The sequence below is a fragment of the Macaca fascicularis genome, chromosome 12, assembly GCF_037993035.2.
Source record: "Macaca fascicularis isolate 582-1 chromosome 12, T2T-MFA8v1.1".
NCBI classification, from domain to species: Eukaryota; Metazoa; Chordata; class Mammalia; order Primates; family Cercopithecidae; genus Macaca; species Macaca fascicularis.
Genome location: NC_088386.1, coordinates 20,945,304 through 20,971,741, shown reverse-complemented (window position 1 = coordinate 20,971,741; position 26,438 = coordinate 20,945,304). Strand labels below are relative to the sequence as shown.

At 35.9% G+C, this 26,438-nt stretch overlaps 1 protein-coding gene across 4 annotated transcripts in view; it reads right to left on the bottom strand.

Annotated features, from left to right (window-relative positions):
- The window catches only part of RAB3GAP1 (RAB3 GTPase activating protein catalytic subunit 1), a 110,541-nt gene that overhangs the window by 41,410 nt on the left and 42,693 nt on the right, over positions 1 to 26,438 (bottom strand). For all 4 annotated transcript variants that reach the window (XM_005572999.3, XM_005573001.4, XM_005573003.4 and 1 more), the window contains 4 exons: positions 11,916 to 12,035; positions 9,798 to 9,963; positions 4,350 to 4,449; positions 1,035 to 1,116 (listed from right to left, as the gene is read on the bottom strand). In XM_005572999.3, coding sequence (XP_005573056.2) covers positions 1,035 to 1,116; positions 4,350 to 4,449; positions 9,798 to 9,963; positions 11,916 to 12,035 — 468 coding nt within the window. The remainder of the gene's footprint in view (positions 1 to 1,034; positions 1,117 to 4,349; positions 4,450 to 9,797; positions 9,964 to 11,915; positions 12,036 to 26,438) is intronic.

Below are 26,438 nucleotides of genomic sequence, written 5' to 3'. Positions count from 1 at the left end.
ACAAGATGGAAAAACCTTGAAAACATGCTAATTAAAAGAAGTGAGACACAAAGAAAGCCACATGTCGTATGATTCCATTTATACAAAATGTCCAGAATAGGTAAATTCAAAGAGACAGAAAGTAGATCAGTGTTTGCCTAGAGTCAGAGGGCTGAGAAGACTAGGGGGAAATGATGGCTAAGAGGTGAAGAATTTCTTTTTAAGGTTATGAAAATGTTCTGGAATTAGATGATTATGATGGTTGCACAGCTCTGTAAATATTAAAAACCATTGAATTGTACACTTTTAAATAGCGAATTTTATGGCAGGTAAATTATATCTCAAGTTTCAAAAATGTTATAGATCAGGAGTTGGCAAACATTTTCTATAAAGAGCCAGAGAGTAAGTATCTTATGCTTTGTGAACCATGTATAGTCTGTTTTATTTTTTTTCTTTTATAACCTTTAAAAATGTAAACACCATCCTGACTTCACTGACCATACAAAAACAGGCTAATGGCCAGATCTGGCCCAAAGGACACAGTTTGCTGAATTATAGATGAATATTAAATCTCAGAAAGTTTTCATGTAAAATTATAAAATAAAGAAAGCAAATGTAGGTCTTTCTTTCTTTTTTTGAGACGGAGTCTTGCTCTGTTGCCCAGGTTGGAGTGCAGTGGTGTGATCTTAGCTCACTGCAACCTCTGCCTGCCAGGTTCAAGTGATTCTTGTGCCTCAACCTCTTGAGTAGCTGGGATTACAGGTGTGCGCAACCACACCCATTTAATTTTTATATTCTTTCATAGAGATGGGGTTTCGCCACGTTGGTCAGGCTGGTCTTTAATACCTGACCTCAGGAGTCGCCCACTGCAGCCTCCCAAAGTGCTAGGATTACAGGCATGAGCCTGTGCCTGGCCCAGGTGTACATCTTTCTTTATTTCCAGTACTACATTCATCCCAGCAGGCTATAGCATCATAAAGCACAGTAAAATCAATATCAATATAAATTTGAAGTAAAATATTCCCACAATTCAAATGACAGGTTGAAATTCTCACCTAATAGGATCTTCGCAGGCACCAAATGGTAACTTGCCAAACTCCAAACCTCCAACTTCTCCTCCTACAAGGGCATCTATGTCTAAACAAAAGAAATATTTTTCCATCATTTGGGAAAAAATACAGAAGAGTCTATTCTAGTTCAGCCCTTTGGAATATTATAGCTTTAAAAGTGTCTACAAGAGAACACATATAGCAAGTTAGCAAGTTAGAGCAAGTTACAGCATACGTAGTCTAACAAATATTTGACTTCCCCAGAGAACGTTATAGTAAAAGGGCACACTTATTTCCTATTTATCCAATATTTCATTCAGGCCATGTATTTTAAATTTTGCCCTTCTCAAATATTCCTTAAATATTACTCAAGAGAATATTACTTCTGTAATTTTTCTGCATTTTAAAAGAATGTAATTAATATAATCCAAAAAGAGTATCCAAGTATTTAAAAATCTATTCACCAACTACATTAATCAGTTTTGCTGTCAGTAATTTCTGAATAGGAAATTAGTACATTTGTCATCATTAATAACATTATATTTTGGTTGACAGTAAATGGAAATATATAAAGATCAGAAAAGAACCTCCTTTCCATTATGAATGGCACACTAGACTAGAAGAGAACTTAGAAGGTAAATCATTCCTCTTAGTTCTGTCTCTCCTGAGGAAGTAATAAGCATTTCTAAAAGTCATCAAAAGAATTTTTTTTCTCTTTGAAATAATACAAATTGTGATGTTTAATTATTCACATTACACAAGGATTTCCTAAAATTAAAGCCTACTGAGTTAAGAAAACTTCCCATATTTGCTAAAATCACATCTGATATTTATCTACATCCTAAGTAAATGATTTAAAATTAGTCATCAAATATGAATCAATTACTTGATTCGGTAAATTTTCTCAAGTCAATTCCATTTTTCCAGCTAAAGAATGCTTATAATAAGAAAGATCACAATGACTAGCATTGTTACAAGTGAGTTTGTAAAAGTTCAAAATTACGAGCACATTTTTATAAATTAGTAAATTAAAAATTATTACTAAAATATAACTGTTTTAGCTGAATTAAAAAGGGAGAAGCAACTCGTGGAATGAAAAGCGTATTGGGCTTGGAGTTTGACTAGTGTTTGTACGCAAACTTTATCACATGGTGACCATATGACTTTAAGCCACTTACGTGAGTTCTTTAAAAAACTTACAATCTAAGAAACTTACATCTCTAAGAAGGATAATAATACATGTCTTGGGCCGGGCACAATGGCTCAAACCTCTAATTCCAGCACTTTGGGAAGCTGGGGAGGGTGGATCACCTGAGGTCAGGAGTTCGAGATCAACCTGGCCAACATGGTGAAACCCCATATCTACTAAAAAATACAAAAATTATCCAGGCATGGTGGCGCATACCTGTACTCAGGAGGCGGAGGCTGAGGCAGGAGAATCGCTTGAACCCAGGAGGCAGAGGTTGCAGTGAGCCGAGATCATGCCACTGCACTCCAGCCTGGGTGACAGAGCAAGACTCTCTCAAAAAACAAAAGATAATAATAATAATTGTCTCATAGGTAAGTGAAAATTATACAAAATAGGATATAAAATATGAAAAGCACAGTGTCTTGTCCATATTATATTACATGTTCAGTCCCTTTCCCCTTATAAAGGAAAATGTTAAGAATTTATATGACTTTCAACTTACTGAGGGAGAAGGTTAATATTTTTAATCCCCATTTTAAAAACTTGACAATAGAAGATTAACAAAGACCTTATTGGCAATCTTATAATGCTAAGGTTCTAACTCTTGGGCTTCTTCACAGATCACGAGCAGACAACACTACCTTAGGAAAGCTTTAAAACTGCTTTGTAAGAGAGTAGCCTTGGGGGAAAAAAAAAGTAAGATAAGAATGGAAACTTCTAACTAGAAGTATATTATAACTTGTCCAGTGGGTACTGTTATCTGGGAACTAAAATCACCAACACAAACATTTGCGTGTTTCTTCTGATATAAATCTAAAGCTTAGCTTTTATTTCTCTGTTGTAGTTTAGATACGGTCCTTTCATAGTGTACATTAGAGTTGCAAATTATTTTGTGATATATAAAATAAAATAGTAGTAGTACATATAACTGCCAAAAGCTAAGGATATATTACATTAAAAAAAAAATTTTTTTTGAGACAGAGTCTCACTCTGTCACCTAGGCTGGGGTACAGTGGTACAATGTCGGCTCACTGCAACCTCCACCTCCCAGGTTCAAGGGGTTCTTCTGCCTCCGCCTCCCGAGTAGCTGGGATTACAGGCTCCTGCCACTGCACCTGGCTAATTTTTGTATTTTTAGTAGAGACAAGGTTTCACCATGTTGGCCAGGCTGGTCTTGAACTCCTGACCTCAGGTCATCTGCCTGCCTTGGCTTCCCAAAGTGCTGGGATTACAGGTGTGAGTCACCATGCCTGGCCTGTATTATATTAATTTTTATATCATCTCATGCCTACCAATTATTTTCAATCCTATAACTAGCCAACTACTTAGAACAAAAATAAACAATAAAGAATATTAGTTTATTTTATTTCTCTTTAGGGGAGGTAGATTAAAAAATGTTTTCAAGCTAGTGAAATTCTTGTATTTTATAAGTTTGTGTTATATTCCTTATTAGATGGGCTTCAATATAATCAAACATATGAAAGAAACACCCATGAATCAAAATGTTAATTAGGACATATGTCCATGAAACTGAGGTAATGTGTTGTTCATATTGCTGTCCTTAGCACTGCCTAGTCTATTACAGGTTAATAATTAATAATTGTTGAATGAATCTGTTTATCAAGGGTAAGCAGGCAAATTGATTTTGATTATATTTCTATAACATACAAGTTAATTATTATTTTCCCCTACATATATTTTTCTTCTCTGCTTTCCTTGTTTGGCCCCGTTTCTTGAAACAATACTCTCTTTAAAGTTTTTTGCATGTCTGTTCTCATTTTATGAGGGTGAGCTGAGAACAGCTCTGCTCTTATAATAGTCTAAAAACAGACATGTTAATCATTCGCTACATTTATGGCATATGATGTGCCACAGCAAGGGGTGCCTTATATAAGGCTTTTAAAGACAGATTGTCAAACATAGAGTATTACTATCTCTAGAAAACCCACAGTTTTTCTTTAAGAGAAAAAAAATGATAAGGGCAATGAAAGCAACAATATTACATTTAAAATGAATCACAAATATTTCTAATGTAAAACACTTGAAACTCTTGTTAAGTAATTGTAATTTCTGAATGTATCTTCTTTTCCATTTATATTCAGTAAGTTAAATATAGTTCTAAATGCTCTCACCTGGAGGTTGCTGAGGCCAAAAATACTGTTGCCAATCTTGAAGTACATAGGTGAATCGAATAGCAATACTAACTGGAGGCAATGGAGTTAAAGGACATCCCTAGGAAATACATGCAAAGACAATATCATGTAAATGCTGGTACCCTTTCGTATTAATTCAACATCAAAATTTCAAACTTATGGAACGGATTAATACTACCTTTATGAAACCTGGATTTTCAGATTCTAGTGTTAAACAACAGGGTGCATATTCTAGTTATTAAAAACATGATATTCTAGCCATTCGAAAGGAAAAATAAGTCACTGAAGTCATTAGAGCCACAGATGCAAAACTTAGGAAATCCTTTTCACAGAAGAAATTTTCACAGTCCAAAAGCTCAAGAAGTGGATCAGGGATGAACAAGAGGAAAGATCCTATACTAAGCAACAGTACTGGCAATTGTGAGACCGGGTTTTTAAAAATGGAAAAGTAAACTTTCCAAAGAATCACTGTATTTTTGTCCACATATTTGTGTGTACAGAAGGATTTCCATAATTTCTGCATACTGCTTCCACAAATGTTTTCATTTGATGTAGCTAAAAAAAGTTTCTAAAACAATGTCATAGCTTTAAAATAAAGCTGTTTAAACTGTTATTAGAAAAAGAGATATTACATTCTATTAAGCAAAATGTTCTTTAAAGTATCTTTTACTGTTTTAATCATAAAACACCATTTCTTACTATTCACTTCAGACATACTAAATGTGAAAAAAAGGTGATTCATTTTTCAAATAAGTAAAAGTATTAGAAAAGTATAAGACTTGGTTTGGGGAGAGAATGTCTCTTCTTTCTTTTAAATGAAAATAAACTCAAATGAAAGCCAGCCTTGAATATTTAACCAAAATTTCAGACTAAGAGAAATGAATGCTCACTCACACAAAATAGATTAACGAATCAGTTAACAAAAGAAAACTTAGATTTATCTGTCAATTCATGAAAAATCACAAAACCTAATACTGTCATTTAAACATCCTATGACCTCAGCTTTCCTTCATAATGCTTAATCTGAACTAATATAAAATAGGACTTAAATATGCATAGGAATCACCTAGGGAACTTGTGAAATGCAGATTCAATACTCTTCTGCGTATCTAACCAGTTTCCAGATGCTGCTGTTCAGGAGACTACACTTTGAGTGGCAAAGGAATACATGACATTTACATTTAGCTCAGCAGCAGCATCTATAAATGTCACTAGTAGCTTTAAGAACACAAACTCAGTCTGAAGTCACAAGAGTAGATAGCTGCTCCCAAAAAACTGAATTCAGTTTTGGGCTCCTGTGCCCAACAGCAAGGTGAGATTTTGGCTGGTCAGTGTATCAACTTTTTAGTCATGTCCAGAGATCAAATGAGCATTCACCTATAATAAGGGGTAAATGTTCTAGAAGCCATAACAAGGCCACTTTGACACATGACCTCTGATCCAGTCACACAGATAAATACAAAAACAGATTCCCAGAAAGAAAGAATTAGGGCCAGGCACGGTGGCTCACGCCTGTAATCCCAGCACTTTGGGAGGCCAAGGCGGGTGGATCATTTGAAGTCAGGAGTTCAAGACCAGCCTGGCCAACATGGTGAAACCCCATCTCTACTAAAAATACAAAAACTAGCCGGGCAGTAGTGATGTGTGCCTGTAATCCCAGCTGTTTGGGAGGCTGAGGCAGGAGAATCGCTTGATCCCGGGAGGCAGAGGTTGCAGTGCCTCACCACTGCAGTCCAGCCTGGATGATAGAGTAAGATCCCATCTCAAAAAAAAAGAAAAGAAAAGAAAGAAAAGAAAAGAAGAGAAGAGAAGAGAAGAGAAAAGAAAAGAAAAGAAAAGAAAAGAAAAGAAAAGAAGGGAGGGAGGGAGGGAGGGAGGGAGGAAAGGAAAGGAAGAAAGGGGAGAGAGAGAGAGATGAGAGAGAGAGAGAAAGAAAGAGAGAGAGAGTAAGAAAGAAGGAAGGAAGGAGGGAGGGAGGGAAAGAAGGAAGGAAGGAAGGAAGGAAGGAAGGAAGGAAGGAAGGAAGGAAGGAAGGAGGGAGGGAGGGAGGGAAGGGAAGGAGGGAGGGAGGGAGGGAGGGAGGGAGGGAGGGAGGGAGGAAGGAAGGAAGGAAGGAAGGAAGGAAGGAAGGAAGGAAGGAAGGAAGGAAGGAAGGATTAGGATGAAAAATGATGGAAATATCTTTGTGGACCCTGGAGGATAACTGGGGTTCAAGGCACATGCCTTAAGGTATGGAAGGCGGCACTGACAATCTAGGATGAAACCAAAAGGGCTCAGTCCAGAATGAGGGCATTGCAAGACTCTCTGCTTAAGCCAGACATTGGGACACGTCACTCCTGCTTGGCACAACGGCTTTATTGGAAGGTATGGGACTGGGGGCTATTGTGTGAAGGGAAAAAACCCTCACCTGCATGTGGTGAGCAAGCAACCCAAGATTCTAAGACCAGTTATCAAAACCCCAACATTACTACAGAGCAAGAGACTCCAAACACTATTTTAAGACCTAGTTCTGAAATATTCTGCAGGTAGGGAGTAACCATAAAACTACAAAATCACTAGAGAGGATGGATGGGAGTGAACATTAAAAATTTAAAATGAAACTCATTCAAAATGAGCCTACAAACTAAACTTCTCAAAACATAAAAAAGTAGTTCTAAAAGAGACAAACATCCAAATCAAGTCATAATATAATACCATAAAATGTAAAGAACATCTCAAGAACTAAGAATGTCTAAACTGAAAAAGAAAAGACGATGAAGTTATGAGAGTTTTCAAATATTTACAGGATTAAACTTAAGCGCCCAAACCAGCTCTTAAATTCAATTTTCTCAAATCAATTTTGAGAGATGTTTCTTATCAAAAAAATAAGTTTCAGGTTTGTCAGATGATGAGATAAACTGATTAAAAACTTTTTTTAAAGTACTGCTAATAAATAGCCAAGATCTAAGTTGGGTTCCAGAGATCAATGTATTCCCTACCTTCAAAAAAGAGATGTGACATAAAAGATCTGAAGATAATATTCATTAATGATTTCTTAAGAAGAAAGACTAAGGCCCAGCGCAGTGGCTCACACCCGTTATCTTGGTACTTTGGGAGGCTGAGCAGGCGGACTGCTTGAGCCTAGGAGTTTAAGACCAGCCAGAGCAACATGGTGAAACCCTGTCTCTACAAAAAATATAAAGATTAGCTGTGTGTGGTGATGCACACCTACAGTCCCAACTACTCAGGAGGCAGAGGTGGGAAGATTCAGTGACCCCAGGAGGTTGAGGCTACAGTGAGCCATAATCATGCCCTACACTGCAGCCTGGGTGATAGAGTGAGACCCTGTCTCAAAAAAAAAGAAAAGAGGAAGAGAAAGAAGAGGAAGAGGAGGAGGAAGAGGAGGAGGAAGAGGAAGAAGAAGAAGAAATGAGGCATTGATATTTCCATGTGACCAGAAACTTGATCTAAAAATTTTAAATATAATTGAAGACTTATGGTAAGAGCAAAGGAAAAATAATGGAGAAGATACTAATACATACTTGCCTTTTACAAAAATTTCCCAAACTATATGTGGAATTAAACAGTACCCACAGCACTTCAGAGCCCAGAAGGTTTTTTGAAAAGAATATTACATATATACATGGAATTCTCTAAAATCGAAGCATCTGTAATTTTTCTAATGGAGATAATCACAAGCCACTGCTAACAGTTGTCACTTTGAGGAGACAGGTGGAGAGGTAAAAGAAGCTTTTACTTTAATTTCCTAACCTGGTAAATGCATTACATTTTTTTAACATCAAAGGGATTTATGTAGTTGGTAATAATCCTACCAGCACACTATTTAGGTCCTCAACACTAAAAACATATCTTTATGATTAAATTCTAATCCTAAATATCTTTCTAACAAATGTTACCTATTTAAAAATAAATTTCAGCAATTTTTTCTTAGAATTCTTTTTCTTTTGAAAATTCTCAAACCTTCAGAAAGGTTGGAAAACTAGTACAATGAACACCCATATGACTTTCACAGAGCTCATAATCATTAACACTTTGCCACACATACACATATATATATTAAGCATATGACATTTTTTTGGCTGAATCTTCTGAAAAAGGTAGGCATTATAACAATTCACCCTTAAATACGTTAGCATGTAATTCCTAAGAACAAGGACATTATTCTATACAACTATAATATAATTATCACACTCAATAAATTTAACATTGATACTATTTTCAATATACAGTCCATATTAAAATCATCCCAATTGTCCCAATAATGTCCTTACTGACTATTTTGTTTTGATAAAGGATCCAATCAAGAATCATGTGTTGCATTTAGCTGTCAGGTCCCATTATCTCCTTAAATCTAAATTGCTTCCAGTCTTTATTTTGCCTATCATCATACTGACCAGTTACTGCTACAAAACAGGGCTCACTTTGGAAATATGTGATTGCTTCCTCATGGTTTGATTTATAGTATGTTAAACATTTTGGCAGGAATGCCACATATGTAATTATATATCAAAATTAATATATTTACTTATAATCAATATACTTCATTATAATATACATATAATCAATATCCTAATCAATATACTTATATATTTAAGTGCTAAAGCTGCCACTGTCTCACATAAGTGGCCAAATGCGATTAACAGCCATCACACGACACATGATGTCAGTTTATTAATCAACTGTGAGATAGTGTCATGTTCAGCACTTAACATACTCCAAATTTAAATCAGCATCCTAATAACCTAAGAGTAATATTTCTCTAAGTAGAGGATCCCCTCCACTACTTGGTTATCTAGCTTTCTCTATCTTCTAGAGGTATTCACAAACAGCTACTCAACTTAAGCCCTAATCAGCCCCATTCCCCCAAGCCCCCCAGAGCAGCACAGGCAAGTCCTCCATAGCTACAGACAGTGTTGTTATAGAATATAAGAATATATTTAGCATGTCCCATTTAGCCCTGCTGCTCTCAGGCCTAGGATATAAGCCAGATTAACCATGAAAATTAAATCAAAGAAAGATTTGAGGGAAAAAATGCAATTCAGAACCCAAAGGGTTTAGACCTTAAGGAGTTCATAGTCAAATGCTTCAAATGCTCAAACAAGCAGCTACCTGAGCCCCATTAAGCTTGGGAGACTGGCAATATTGCCAACAGAGGACAAGGAGTAAAAGATACACGGTCAATAAATGCTAACAGACCGAACAAACAAACAAGTCAGTTGTTGCTTTAGCATTAGTACACTACAAATATAACTGGATATTTTGTTTATTTGAAATTACAAAGTAATTTGTGTAGTCACTTAAAGCTTTCTTCCAAGCAATTACATTATCAATATTATAGAGAACTGTTTCTATATGCTGAAAAAAATGATCAAATCTCTACTTTTATCTGGATCTCGGATAAGACTGATAATATCAATCCCAACTCACGATCTTTGATTTGAAGATATCCAGCAGACCTGATAAGTGAGTGTACTGATTTGGCACTTTTCTAAGATGAACCATTTCGAAGTCAGTTCGTACACCAGGACCTTGACATTCTCCTACATACATTCTTCGCCATTTGTGGTGAATTTGCACGAAGAGTGGCACCTGACTGCAGGACATGATTAAATAGGAATAGAATACAAGCTCATTAAACATTAAACCTGAACCTCAAATTTTTTCCAAATTATTTTAATCTCAAGAATTTAAAAGCACTAAACTGGAAACACAACAAAAACACAGGTTTGTGTTTATAACAAAGACATTCTGAGTTCCTTTTTCTCCCTATACTACTAAACTACAGAAACTATCATCTAGAAGTACTTTGATTAGTCTGAAAAATTGTTTTAGAACAGCCAACTAAAAGTCAGAAAACATCAAAATGAAAACTGTCTTGCATAAAAGTGATTATTTCATATTAGTCTTTCCAAATTAATAATAAAACCTAACTCACAGGTATTAAACAATATAAATTAAGCCAATATTGTGGTGAAATATTTTTCACATCATTTAAAGACAAAGTAGGGCTCCTAAGCACAAGGAGGTTGTGATGTGCCTTACAGAGAAAATACATGTTAATACATGCATTTTCCCAGAAGCGTCGTTCATGCACAAGTTACATCGCTTTTGGCTACAAGTTCAATGTTAATGACTCAACATTGTATATTAAATAAGCTATCTTTAAACAGAAACACACATAAGAGAAGGTTATGTATTAACTGGTTGACAAAAAATGTGGCCAGAAGCTCGAAGGAACCGCATTTCTCCTTGGAGAAATAGGTGAGGAATTGATAACTTAGTGTTGGTGGCAACTTTAAAGCACACAACTACCTTAAATAACAAGAAAGGACTGCACAGATACATCCCCAAGTTAATAATCCTACAGCAGTAACTATTCTAGCAAAATTATTCACTTAGGATACACCACGGAGTACATCCACTAAAATAAATTAATTATTCCCCAGTAGATTTAGAGTATCATAGTCTATTCAATACGCAAATGAAATACAATTCAAAACGGCAGAATAGTGATTAAACAAATTTCATCTTCTTCAATACTTCCAATTAAGAATAGGGTCTAAAGGTACTGAAAATTAACTTTTAAAAAAGTTATTCCAAATAACACACTGAATTATTTCAGGAAGATTACCTTTAGAAATGGCCTCCATTTAGGTTTTACTAGTTTTGTCCTTATATACCAAATTCCAGTATAAAAATATGCAGGTATATTGTTAAAAGAAAAATTTTCAACTAATTAAACTTAATGGAGTTTAAGGCAGGGCACAGTAGCTTATGCCTAAAATCCTAGCACTCTGGAAGGCTGAGGTGGGCGGATCATCTGAGGTCAGGAGTTTGAGACCAGCCTGGTCAACACAGTGAAACCCCATCTCTACTGAAAATTTAAAAAATAAAAATAAAATCAGCCAAGGGTGGTGCACACCTGTACTCCCAGATACTCGGGAGGCTGAGGCAGAAGAGTCACTTGAACTCAAGATGTGGAGGCTGCAGTGAGCCCAGACCGTGCCACTGCACTCCAGCCTGGGCGACAGAGCAAGACTGTGTCTCAAAAAAATAAATAAATAAATAAAACATTTATTTGAGCAAAGAATGAGTTGAGAATCACATAGTCTTCAGAACCAGTGGAGGTTCAGACAGATCAGCTCTGTAAGGTGGGCAGGCAGCATTTATAGACAGAAAATGGAAGTAAGGTACAGAAACAGCTTGATTGGTTACAGTTCCGAGTTTGCTTTATTTGTGCATGCTCTGATCAGTTGGCCTGTGATTGACTGAACCTAAGCTGCTGTGATTGGCTGGGACTCAGTGAATTGTTCCAAAAGTATACTCCCAAATTAAGCTTTCAGTTTGTACATGAAATAAGTTAGGTAGCAGTTCTTTATACAGGGAGCAGGTACAGAGGTAACCTCAAGACAAATTTAGTTTAACAATATATATGCACTAAGTTCCTAATTACAACAAAAAAGCTAACATTTAATAACTGTTTGCCTTCATAAATTACTGTTAAAAACAGTTTTTTTGTCTAGGTTTTAAAAAACGTCCACTCACCAGCCAGTGTTTCCCAAGGCAATAGAAACAGAACTCAGAAGAAGGTTGCACTTAGATTCGCTGAGAACAGCATCACTGTGTGCAGCGGGAGCAATCACCACGAACTCACGCAGCCCATACCTTAAAAAACAGAATTAACTGCATTAAACAGGGGAAACCTCAGAACAAAAATCCATTACTTGAAAAACACAAAAAAATTTCCCTACAGAAAATTTAACAAGTCAGGTTCAAACTACAGGTGTTTCTTTTGATGGCAACCGAACCTACAAGAACTCAATTTTAAGAAGCACTTCTATCATCCACCTACTAGTTCCCCTCTATTCTTTACAAATTAGAAACAATTAGAAACAATCTGCTGAAATCTAAATTTGATTCGACTAAAATAGGCTCAGATATATTTGCATGCCCATCTCTCTCTCTCTCTGTGTGTGTGTGTGTGTGTGTGAGAAAGAGAGAGACTTTTTCCGGTTTGCCTACTTTATGTTGTATACTCATGTGTTTACCAACAAGTTGATCACACGGGTGTATTCATAAGACCACTGTAATATTGATGTCACTGTTGCTGCTTGAGAAAAAAGGTCAACAGCTGATTCCTTAAACAACTGTCACAGAATGGCTGGGCTGAGAACGCTGCCCAGAGCCCTGCAGCTGGTGGGAGAGGTGTCTGGTGGGAGAGGTGTGGGTGGGAGAGGTGTCTGGTGCCTCGGTCTGCTGCTTCACATCTCTCACTTGAGAGTTTCTTCTGGTTTCATACTGTTTAACCCCTCTGTGCTTTAGCAGCTGTGACCTTGCCTTCATTGCTTCATCCAGTGCAGGTCTGAGTTATTGAAGACACCAAAGTGTTTCTCTTTCAGCTTGAAAACCAGGCAGGTTTACATATGGGTTTCAGTGTATTTGCCTTTGAACCCTTAACTAAACTTTAGCCTTTTGGCTGGTGTTGAATACCTTTAGCTGGGGTGACCTGGGACGGTGCTGCGGTTTACCGTCTCCAGCTCTGGCCTTTCCAGAACCCTTGTGGAGGGCAGTGTCAGCTGCAGGTTTTATCATCACATTGCAGTTTGAGGTCACCACTATTTGGGGGACAAGTTTGCGTCCTGCTGAGGGGCAGGGTTTTCAGCAGAGGGTCAGTGGTGGGGCTGAGCCATTGTGGAGGTGGCCCCAGGGGTTGTATGGCCATGCGCATGGCCATGCTCTAACACACTCTGTGTGGCCTGCTCAGAGTTGGATGCCACCTTTGGGCAAGGTTTACAGTCTATTTTCTGAAGTTTTAAGTATTTTAAGAGGTATTGAGACTAATGAATATAATAGTTCAGTAATTTAAATGTTTATTTTTAATGAAAGCTTTTTTATTAAAAAGAAGCTAATTGACATGGAAATGTCAGTGAAATTTCTTACCTGCAAAGAAAGTGAATATTTTGTATTTAAGTAAACTATAATGAGCACATTTTAAGAATAAAGAAATCTGATATTTGAAAGGAAAAAAAGAAACGATTTGCTGAAATCACAAGGACCATTAAACGATAGTTTTGCCTTCAAAGTTAAGTTTACGAGATAAAAGAAGAAAGCAAGTATTGAAACTTTGCTTTAATGAACTGATACCACTAAGTCTGCAAATGAAGAAGGTTTGACAGATTCCCTAAACTGCAGGAAAATTATCAGCAATGATGTATATGTCCTTTCTAAATGTGAGAACACAGTTTACTAAGTATCCTAATTAAGGAATTCTTGTGTTCTTTTACTCAATAACACATTAAAAAGGGGTAAAAAATTATCATAAAACAGCTTAATCTTGCTATGACATCTACATTAATTAAAACTTCTCATTCAGTTGCCATATCCTTTAAAGTCACAAATTTGCTGCCAAACTTTTATGAAAATATACAGTCAAATTGATTATCTTGTCTACTGAAAATCCCTCTTATTCACTCTTTAATGTATTTATATTTAATATTTTTTGAATCAAGAAAATAACTTATGAGAGATATTACTCATTTGCCTAATTTATTACCTCTGGTATATAAAGAGTTATTAATGCTTATTTTTATAAACATCCTACTCAAGAAATCCCCCAAACAGGAGTAATGATTTAAAAAATTAAGTCTAATTCATAATGTTTATTATTTACATGACAAAAACTTACTTCATTTCCTTACCCTACCTCCACCCTCCTAGCCCTGAAATCAAAATTAGTTATGTAGAGACAGCATAAAATAATGAAAATAATCTAGAGCTTTAAAAACTAAGCTCTAAAGATCTTTGAAAAATAGTTTTCTTTTTTTCAAATGTCCCTGGAAGAAAGAAAACAAAACAAAACAAGTGAACATCCCCCTGTTCCATCCTCTGTACTTGTATAAAATCCCTGTCAACAGTCTCTTGGTTATTCTTCCACAAATGTTCCATTTACCGCATAACCACCCTACCCTCAAATATGATTATACTATTTGTATACACTTTGTAAAGCTTCTTTTCAAAGGACAGTACCCTACTGATCAGGACTTTTATTTCCAGTTTTATGCTGCTGCAACCATACTGCAACTGTCTTTCTACATGTGTATCTCTATAATAAATTTCTAGTGGTTGCTGGATAAAATAACATTTGCATTTTTACACTGATAGCTGTTCCAACCTTCTTACTATAAACACACACAATGCCACTGTATACAAGCCATGAATAACAAGCCAAACTGAAGTGCAATTTATCTGCAATCTACCTTCTATCCCCTAAGCCTTTCTTTCCTCTTTCTATTGATAAAATATCTCCCTCTCATCCACTCTACTACCATTAGTAAATACCCAAATCCTGACAAGTTATTTAAAGATTTACCTTGCCAGGTGTGGTGGCTCACACCTGTAATGCCAGTATCTTGGCAGGCCAAGGCAGGAGGATCACTTGGGCTTAGGAGTTCAAGACCAGCCTAGGCAACATAGCAAGACCCACTCTCTATAAAAAATTGTAAAAATTAGTTGGGCATGGTGGAGAGCACCTGTAGTCCCAGCAGCTTGGGAGGCTGATGTGGGATAACAGATTGAGGCGAGAAGGTCAAGGCTGTAGTGAGCCATAATGATACCACTGCACTCCAGCCTGGGAAGCAGAGTGAGACCTCATCTCAAAAAAAAAAAAAAAAAAAAGATTTACCTCAAATATCACCCCATCACTCTTGATAAATGTACTCTCTTCTTTATGATCTTCAAAATGTCAATATAAGGCATTACTTTTTCCCCAATAGTTCTACTTGAATCCTGAGACTATGTCTTCATCGAAAGTAAACAAACATTAAGTGGGAGGTTTAAAAAAAAAAAAAAGCAAAAATCAACAACAACAAAAAAAACAACCAACCTGATTTTAAAATGGGCAAAGGACTTGGATCGATGTCACTCAAAAGAAAATATACAAAGGCTGGGAGCGGTGGCCCACAGCTGTAATCCCAGCACTTTGGGAGGCTGAGGCAGGTGGATCATGAAGTCAGGAGATCGAGACCATCCTGGCTAACATGGTGAAACCCCGTCTCTACTAAAAAAATACAAAAAAATTAGGCGGGTGTGGTGGTGGGTGCCTGTAGTCCCAACTACTTGGGAGGCTGAGGCAGGAAGATGGTGTGAACCCAGGAGGCAGAGCTTGCAGTGAGCCGAGATCACACCACTGCACTCCAGCCTGGGCGACAGAGCAAGACCCCATCTCAAAAAAAAAAAAAAAGAAAAGAAAAAGAAAAGAAAACATGAAAATGGCAAATAAGCACATGAAAAAATCCTCAATATCACTAATCTTAGAGGAACACAAATCAGATCTACTATGACATACCACCTCATAACCATTAGGATGGCTATTACCAAAGAAACCAACAATAAGTGTTAGCAAGGATGCAGAGAAATTAAAATCCTTGGGCATTGCTGGTAGAAATATAAAACAGCTAAGCAGTATAGATTATTTTTTAAAATGAACACTAGCCATTTGATCCAGAGAAATGAAAACAGAGATTGAAATAGATATTTGTGCACCCATGTCCATAACAGAGTTATTCACAGTAGCCAAAAGGGAGAAACAATCCAAATGTCCATCAACAGACGAATGGATCAATGTGGTATATACATACAATGGAATATTATTTAGCCTTAAAAAGAATAAAATCTGATACATATTGCAACACAGCTGAACTTAGAAGACATTATGCTAGGTGAAATAAAAGCCAGTGAAAAAAGGGCAAATGTTACATGATTCCACTTACATGAGGTACTAAAAGAATCAAAGTCATAGAGAGAAAGTAGAATGCTGGTTCCAGTGGCTAAGAGGGAGAGGAGAGAAGTCATTGTTTAATGGTTACAGAGTTTCAGTATGGGATGATAAAGTTCTGGAGGATAGTGGTTGCACAAAAATGTGAATGTACTCAATACCACTGAACTGTACAGTTAGAAATGGTTAAAATGGCAAATTTTGTTATGGATGTTTCACCACAATAAAAAAGTTAAATATAAAAGAATGCAAAAAAACTAATACACATTTTATAGAATAAGAAATATAAATAGTTAATAAGTCTATTAAGAGATGTTCAATCTCATGATTAAAAAATAAAAATTAAAGAAGATATCACTGTGGCAAAAAATATAAAATACCGATAGACTCCAGTGTTGGCAAGAGTGCTGGGATATGCCACAGGTGGTGATATAAACTTTAAAAGCATTTTTAGGCTGAGATGGGAAGATCGCTTGAGGTCAGAAGTTCAAGACCAGCCTGGGAAACATAGTGAGACCCCATCTCTACAAAAAATTTAAAAATTAGCTTTGCATGGTGGTGTGCACCTGTACTCCTAGCTACTCGGGTGGCTGAGACAGGAGGATCACTTGAGCCCAGGAAGTCGACACTGCAGGGAGTCATGATCACACCACTGCACTCCAGCCTGGTGACAGAGCAAGGCCCTGTCTCTTAATAAAAAATTAAAAAAAAAACATTTTTGGAGAGCAAAAGGGCAGAATATATCAATATTTAAAATGGACAAAACTCAAATGAAGTACACATATCTTTATATCTACGCTACAAAACCATTCATACAAATGCAAAAAGGTGTACATACAGTGATATTCACTATAATATTTTAATTCAATTGTAAAAATCTAGAAACAACCTAAATATTTTTCAACAGAGGAATGGCAAAATAATTACGGTTACCACCACCAATACCACCACACACACACATAATAGATATTCTATATTCACAGATAGGAAGATAATATTATCAAGATATCAGTTCTTTCCAAGTTCATCTACAGATTTAATGCAATCTCAATCAAAATCTCAGCAAGTTGTCATGAGGATATCCACAAACTGATTCTAAAGTTTATAAGCAGAAGCAAAAAAAGACTCAAAGTAGCCAATAAAATATTGAAGAAGAAAGTTGGAGAACTAACACTATCAAACTTCAAGCAATACTATAAAGCTATAGAAATCATACAGTGTGGTAACGGCAAAAGAACAGACAAATGGAGATCAATGGAACAGAATAGAGAAGCTAGAAATAAACCCACATAAGTATAGTCAACTAATCTCTGAAAAGGAACAGAGGCAATACAATGGAGATAGTCTTTTCAACAAATGGTGCTAGAACAACTGGGCATCCACATGCAAAAAAATTAATCTAGACAGGCTTTACATTCTCCACAAAAACTAACTTAAAATGGATTACAGATCTGAATATAATGAAAAGTTATAAAACTCCTAGAACACAGAATAAAATCTAGATAACTTCGGGTTTGTTGATGACCTTTCAGATGCAACACCAAAGGCACAATCCAGGAAAGAACCTGATACGCTAGACTTCATTAAAATTAAAAATTTCTGCTCTGCAAAAGACACTGTCAAGAGAATGAAAGAGACAACCATAGTCTGGGAGAAAATATCTGCAAAAGATTTCAGATAGAGGACTGTTATCTGGAATCTACAGAGAACTCTTAAAACTCAAAAATAAGAACATAATTCAAGTTTAAAAAAAAAAAAAAGGCCCAAAGGCTTCAACCAGACACCTCACCCAAGAAGATATAAAGATAGCAAACAACCATATGAAAAGATGTTCCATATCACATGTAATCAGGGAAGTGAAATTAAAACAACAGTCAGAGACCACTACATACCTACTAGGGTGAGTTTCATTACTAAATCTTTATAGTTCCTACAATTTCTAGCCCAGTAACTTAAATTTATTAGATCAAATGTATCAACACAAATTAAAATGTCACAATTGCACTTCTTAATAAAAGAACTGTTTCATCTGAATAACAGACTGCATATGTCTACTAAATACTATATTTAAATATAAATGTGTCTTAGCATCCCATCCTCCAAATGAGAAAGGTAGGACAATCAACTATTCATTTTTAGTTTCAGATGCATTTTTCTTTTCTGCACCAATAAAGACCAAAAGTAACAACAACAAAAAGTTAGCCAATATTTGATATATTTGTTGTTACTCTCACATAGGCAAATCATAAAACCATACCACTTACTTTGAATGTTCCCATTCTACAACTCTCACATATATTACTTTAGAAAGAAATAGATTAAGGACCTTTAAAAAAAATGGTATAAAAAAGTTAAATACCTATCACTTACAAAAATACCTGGGAAATTGGAGGTGTTCAAACAACAATTCATTTTTTGAATTTATTTTTAGTAATTTTTTTAGATATTACAATACACATCTTTAATTTATAATGTATTCAGGTTATTCCAGTAAAATCTAGCAATTTTATACAGTATAGCTCCATTCCCTCCCTCTCTTCCTTTGTGCGATATTGTCATATATATTACATATTACATGTATGTTATAAACCCAACAATACAGTGCTGTCACTATTGCTTAAGCAATCTTACGCTTTTTTTTAAAATTATGAGAATATATTTATTGTATTTACTAGAGTATTTCCAATGCTCTTCATTCCTTCCTATGGATTCAAGTTACCCTCTATTTCTTTTAGTATTACTTGTAAGGCAAGGATGAATTCTGTCAATCTTTGTTTACATGACAATGTCATTATTTCACCTTTATTTTTGAAATATAGTTTCACTGGATATAGAATTCTTGGTCAACAATGCTTTCTTTTTCCCCCGTTTCAGAACTTTGTGTCACTGCACTGTCCTCTGGCCTCCATTGTTTCTGATGAGAAGTCAGTCAAGAGTATTGTTCTCTTGTAAATGACAAGTCATTTTTCTCTTGCTGCCTACAAGATTTTCTTTCCATCTAGGGATTCAGCAGGTTGCCCATACTATGTCTGGGGGTGGTTCTCTTTTGTGTTTATCCTACTTAAAATTCACTAAGACTTCTGGTTCTGAGTGTTTTTAATCAAATTTGGAAAATTCTCGGCCATTATTTCTTCAAATTTGTTTTTCTACCACTTTCTTTCTCTTCACCTGGGAGTCCCATTACATGCATGCTTTGGAACACTTGACACTGACCTACAGATCTCAGAGGTTTTGTTCTTTTGTCTTCTCCAAACTTCTTTCTCTGCTCTTCGGACTGGACAATTTCTGTTAATCTTTCAAATCTCCCAACTCTTTCTTCTATCATCTCAGATCTGCTTTTGAGCTCATGTGAAGAAAGTGCATTTCAATTATACTTTTCAACTCTGGAGTTTCCATTTGTTTTTTTTGTTGTTGTTGTTGTTTTGTTTGTTTTGTTTTTTGAGATGGAGTTTCACTCTGCTGCCCAGGCTGGAGTGCCATGGCAGTATCTCAACTTACTGCAGCCTCCCCATCCTGGGTTCAAGTGATTCTCCTACCTCAGCCTCCCGAGTAGCTGGGACTATGGGCTACCCATACCACCACACCCAGCTATTTTTATTTATTTATTTATTTATTTTTGTATTTTTAGTAGAGACGGGGTTTCACCATGTTGCTCAGGCTAGTCTTGAACTCTTGACCTCGAGTGATCTGCCCACCTCAGCCTCCCAAAGTGGTGGGATTATAGGCATGAGCTACCACACCTGGCCACCATTTGGTTCTTTATTATAGTTTCTATTTATTGAGATTCCTATGTAACTCATTGTTAGTATTTAATTCTTCGAAAACCCTTTCCTTCAATTCTCTCTACATACTTGTAATAAATGTTTTGATGTTATTGCTAAATCTAATATCAAGACCCACTAAGAGCCCATTTCTACTATTTTTTCCCCTTGCATGGGTCACACTTTCCTGTTTCATTGTACATCTAGTAATTTGTGGTTGAAAACTGAAAAAAAATCACAAAAATGAGTCTTTCTTTCTTTTCTTTTTTTTTTTTTGAGATGGAGTCTCACACTGTTGCCCGTGCTGGTATGCAGTGGCACGATCTTGGCTCACTGCAACCTCTGTCTCCTGGGTTCAAGCAATTCTCCTGCCTCAACCTCCCAAGTAGCTGGGACTACAGGCGTGCACCACCACGTCCAGCTAATTTTTGTATTTTTAGTAGAGACAGGGTTTCACTATGTTGGCCAGGTTGGTCTTGAACTCCAGACCTCGTGACCCACCCGCCTCAGCCTCCCAAAGTACTGGGATTACAGGCATGAGCCACCGTACCCAGCCGAAAATGAATATTTCTTAAAAGCCATAATAATTATTCAACTACACAGTCTTCACAAGATTATTTGTGGATTGTTCCTTTGTGGTGACCAACAAAGCATGACTAACGCTAAAGGCCCAAAGACAACGCCCGACACAAAGGCAGAGCCATGGGGACAAAAATGTGTCCTCCCTTAAACCTAGCTGTGCTTTCAGTATATTGTTCAACTCTCAATGGAGCCTCTCCAGGCATCTACAGCTTTCACACTGTTACTTTCTGTATTAGTTCATATTGCTGCTGTAATAAATTATTACAAGTTTGGTGACTTAAAACAACAAAGATTGATCATCCTATAGTTCTGCAGGTCAGAAGTCTGAAACAGGTCTCACGAGGCTAAATTCAAGGTGGCAGCAAGGCTGTATCCCTTCGGGAGGCTCTAGCGGAGAACCCATTCCAGTTTCTAGAGGCTTACCCTCATTACTTGGCTCATGGCCCTCTTCTTTCATCTTAAAAACCTACATCACTGGGACCAGTTCTTTTCATACTGCTATGACACTAACTCTCCTCTGTCTCCCTCTTCCACTTTTAAGAACTCCTGTGATTATACTGGGTCCACCCAGATAATCCAGGATAAATCTCCCTACCTTAAAGTCTATTGTTAAGCAATGTTAATACCATATGCTCCCTTAATTCCTTTTGCCACATAATTTATATTCACAGGTTCTAAGATTTAGGTCATGGACCATCTCTGGGGGCTAGCAGGGTTCATTATCTTGCCTACCACACCTTCCTATTAAAATCTCTGCTCATGAATTTCCATTTGGACATAAATGTTTGCTATGGTTAAAGTCTGTGTCATTTCCAGGGCTATTTATATTATCATGAAGCATAATAATCAAGAGAAAAAATCTGTAATGATGGTTTCAGGAAACACCCACTAGAAGATATTTAAAGGAAAAAAAAGAAAAGTATTTAAAGGATAGGTATATTAGAAGGGTGAAACACATCCAGTAAAACACATCATTAAGATCAATTACATTGCCAAGAACATAAAATTTATCATGCCCATATATCTTTTAAAGTCCACCTTTATAAAACACCCTTAACAAAGTTAAATAGGCTTGGAGCTAATCTGGGAGGTGCTTGATATGAAAACTGAAGCCAGAAGATCTCAAAATAGATATAGATCAATAGTTCAACTTGAACTACCAAAATTGAGCATTGGACATAAATACCAAAAATCTATTTTCTAGAATTGATTTGAAAATATAAATTAATCATACATTATTTTAAAATCACTCTGACAGGGTCAATCTATACTAATTGTATATTTATGGTATAAATAAGTACAGATGCATATATTGCAAAATCATTTTCAAATTTTCACTGTCATTGCTTTAATTCTGGTTTAACTTTTTAAAATTCAAATTTAAATAAATGTATAGGTGAAAACTTCTGTGTCTGTTATTCTTCAGTATCTCTGAAGCATTACAAGTAATTTGTATCCTTGAAATTTTTGAGAAATGTATTTATTAGCAATTACAATAAAAATTATATGAATAAAACAGAAAGAGAACATTACGAAATCCTCTTAAGATGTCCGGTTCACATTAGTCTTAAAATACCCATATACCAAAGTCCTTCTCATCGTTTCCCATTCCCAACCCTCTACTGCTATACCCAACCTTACCAAACTACCTACAAGTTTCAAAAGTTCATTTAAACATCATCACCTCTACTAATTCTGCCTCAAGTATCTTTTTACCTAACTTATTAGTTAACCTTATTCACCTGGCTTATTCTCACGTGTCTTTCAGGATTCAGGTGTACCTTGTCTAGAAACATTGTCCTGACTTAATCTGTCTGAATTACAGGTACCTCTTATGAGTTTCCATCAAACCTGTGTTCTGCCCTCTATGAGAGCATTTATCACAAAATGTTATTGTTGTCTAGTCCCTTATCTGTCTTTCTACTAATCCCAAAGATTACTAAGGCAGGAACCATGTTCTATCCTTGAAATTCCTGTATCTGGATCACAGTAAATGTTTAAAAATAATGTTTGCTGAATAAAAGAAAATGCACACACATTTAATATGCTTAATTTTTAAACAGTTCTCAAAAGCTTTGTTGTTGGCTTCCTAAACTTTAAGAAAGTTCAAGTAAGACAAAACTGAATGTGACTTCCAACCATATGGCAAACTAACATGACACAGGGCCCCCTTGCCCCAAAACACACAAAAACATACCTGATCAAATATGACAATGTTGTAAAAATACACAGCTGAATTTGAAAAAATAAAAAGGAGATTCCTGGGTAACAGAAACAAAGAGTATACTGAAAGGCAAAAGCGAGCGTAGAAGGTGACTGAAAAATACCAGGGGATGATAAGCTTTGGCTATAGGCCCCAACAGTTGGGCACTGGGAACTGGGATTTTACAGGGTAAGCCTTTTACTGTTAAAAGTCTGTTAGTTTGACCTATAAAACTGTTTGCAAAACTGACTATGCTGTGCTAGACTGGAGAGAACAAGAATGATGGAAGAAAAGTCTGTTTATGTCTGACAATACCATATATTTTAGCCTAGCAGTCATAATATGAATTATATAACTCTGAGATGATGAGGTACACCCAGACCAGGGAAAGTGGTCTCTGGCATGCATCCAGATTAGGCTATGTCCAAGAATGCCCCAGTCTCATAATAATAAATATAAATAAGTCTAGGCCCAGAAACTAGGCTTCCAGAAGCACAATATCACTCAGATATTATCCGTAACTGTGCCTCTGCTTATAAGGTCCTGGGACTTGGAAGCTGCATATCTTTCTGATGAAATTACCAATCTCTCTGCTATATAACCTAAACACAAAAGCTTCCTTATATATCCTTTAGATTTGGATTTACTGCATCAATCCAAATCACTACGGAGGTTGTAATGTTTTGAATGACCTCTCAGGGATATGGGTATACATGAGACAAGGTACTGGAACTGAGACTTCTGCTTAAATCCTGGACCCTAGAAGGAACTGCCACCTGAATAAAGTGAGAATGCCAGGCCCAGAAAGTTTCAAAGGCAAATTCTATCAGTTAAAAAAAAAAATCAATTTTACACACTCTCTCAAAGAAAATAAAAGAGAACAAAATACTTTCTGACTTCACATTATGAGGCCAACATTACTGATTCCAAAACCAAAGCATGAGAAAAGAAAACTAAAGACTAACATCCCTCATGAACATAAACACTGAAGTCCTCAACAAACTATTAGCATATCAAATACAGCAATATGCATATATATACATATACACACACACACAGAGAGAGAGAGAGAAAGAGAGAGAAAGAAATACAAATTACACCACAAAGAAGTGGAGTTTATCTTGAGAATGCAAAGCTGGTTATATATCCAAAAATCAATCAATGCAATCAACATATTAAAAATCTAAAGAAAATAAATCATATCAATTTAAACAGAAAAAGGATTTGACAAAATTCAACATCCATTCATAATAAAAACTCTCAGCAAAGCAGGAACAAAAGGGAACTTTCTCAATCTGATAAAGAGCATCTACAAAAAAATACACAGCTAACATCATACTTAATAGTAAAAAACTAAATGCTGTCCCTCTGAGATGAGGAGCTCTTATTCAATATTTTACTGGAAGCCCTGGCCAGTTTTAAAAAGAAAAAAAAAACATGAACAGATGGCTTGATGGTATACAATTTTTAAAAAATACATATTTTAAAAAAAGAACTGAGATTAGAAAGGAAATAATACTATTCATATTCAGAGACAGTGATTATATACATAGAAAATCCCAAAGAAATGACAACTCCTAGAACTAGTAATTGTGTTTAGCAAGGTTACAGGATACAAGGTCAACCCCTCAAAATCAGCCATATCCCTACATACTAGAAACGAACAATTGGAAATGAAAAAAAAAATTTTTTAATATCATTACAATAGCTCCTTTATTAAAAAGCAACAAGGAGAAACATATAACATTTACAGGATCTTCGTGCTGAAAACTGTAAGACACTGCTGAAAGAAATCAGGTAACATCTAAATATCAAAATGGATAAATTGGGATTAGGGGTTTTTCGAAAGAATACTACAGGCCACTGCTACCCCTTTTGCCAGCTAGGTAATGGATCTGCTACCACCATCCCCAGCATCCATAAACAGCTGCTTTCACCCTCAGATTTTGAATAATTCCAAAATAAAATAATTTTTTTAATAGGAGAAAGATTTGTGACCTAGAGCAAAAAGTCCTCAGACATGGCCAAAAACACAATCCATACAATTAAAAATTGATAAAACTGAACTTCATTCAATTTTAAAATTTTTGTTCTAGAAAAGACATCATAAGAGAAATTAAAAGATAAGTTACAGTCTTATCTGTTACAGATAAGCTTTTCATTTCTCTTAGCGATGTCTTTTCTAGAAAATTTTTGGAAATCACACATTATAAAAAAGATTTATATCCAAAGTACACAACGAACTCTTAAAACTTAACAGTAAGAAAACAATCCCCCAACTCCAAAAAAGAAAACAAATAACCCAATTAAAATATGTGCAAAAGACTTAGACACTGTAATATAGAGAAGATATAAATGGACAAACACACAAAAGATGTTCAAAATTAAAATTAGGATGAGATACCACTATGCACCTACTAGGAATGGCTAAAAACAAATACTGATAATACCAAGTGCTGGTAAGGATGTAGAAACTGGAATTTTCATACATTATTGATGGGAATGCAAAATGGTACAGCTACTCTAGAAATGTCTGCAGTTTCCTATAAACATACAGTTACCACATGACTTAGCAATCCTACTCTAGGTATCTACCCAAGTGAACTGAAAATGTGTTTTCACACAAAAATCTGTATACAAATATTTATAGTATAGCTCTATATAAAAATGCCAAAACCTAAAAACAATCCTAATAACCCTCAACAAATGAATGAGTAAACAGTGTGGTATATCCTTATAATAAAATACTACTCAGCAATAAAAAGGAACAAACTATTGATAAGTAGAATCACCTCAAAGAACTTCAAAGGCACCATGCTGAGTTTTAAAAGCCAGTCACCCATGGTTACATACAGTAGAATTCTATTTATATGACTCTCTCAAAAGGACAAAACTATAGTGACCAAGAAAGATCAGGGATTCCAAGGATTATGTGGGGAGTATGGTCAGGTACAGTGGCTCACGCCTATAATCCCAGCACTTTGGGAGGCTGAGGTGGGAGGATCACTTGAGGCCAGGAGTTTAAGAGCAGTCCAGGCAACATAACAAGACACTGTCTCTACAAAAAAATTAAAAACCAACTTAGCTGGGCATGGTGGTGTGCGCCTGTAGTCCTAGCTACTCAAAAGGCTGAGGCAGAAGGATCACTTGAGCCCAGGAGTTCAAGGCTACAGTACCCATGACTGCACCAATGCATTCCAGCCTGGGTGACAAAGCGAGACCTGTCTCTTAAAAAAAAAAAAAAAAAAAAGTGGGAAGGATGTGTCTATGCTTACTAAGAGACAAAAGGGACAATAGGGCTTTTTTTGGCAGCAGAGGTAAGGGGTGTTATAGAACTGTTGTATCTCCTGATGTTGGTACTAGTGAAAAACTATATAAAGTGCTGAAGTTCAGAGAACTGCTCACCTCCACAAAAAGTCCAATTTTACTATGTTAATTTTAAAAATATTTTAAAAAGTAAATGGAAAGGTTACAAAAACCACCCTACTAACAAGTTATTTATATTAATATATAGAAAGGTTTCATTACTTCATTTAATATTTAGACTATGGACTATGTAACAGTTTGAGGAAATACATATCAAAAAGCTGAAATCATGTTAATAGCATTTAGATTTTGATAAACATACTAGGTGCCATTATCTTATTTGATCCTCATAACTGCCTTGAAAGTGCATATTATTTATTATTCTTAGTTTACCAGTGTAGAAACAAACTACAAGAAATTAAGTAACTTGCCCAGAGTTGCAG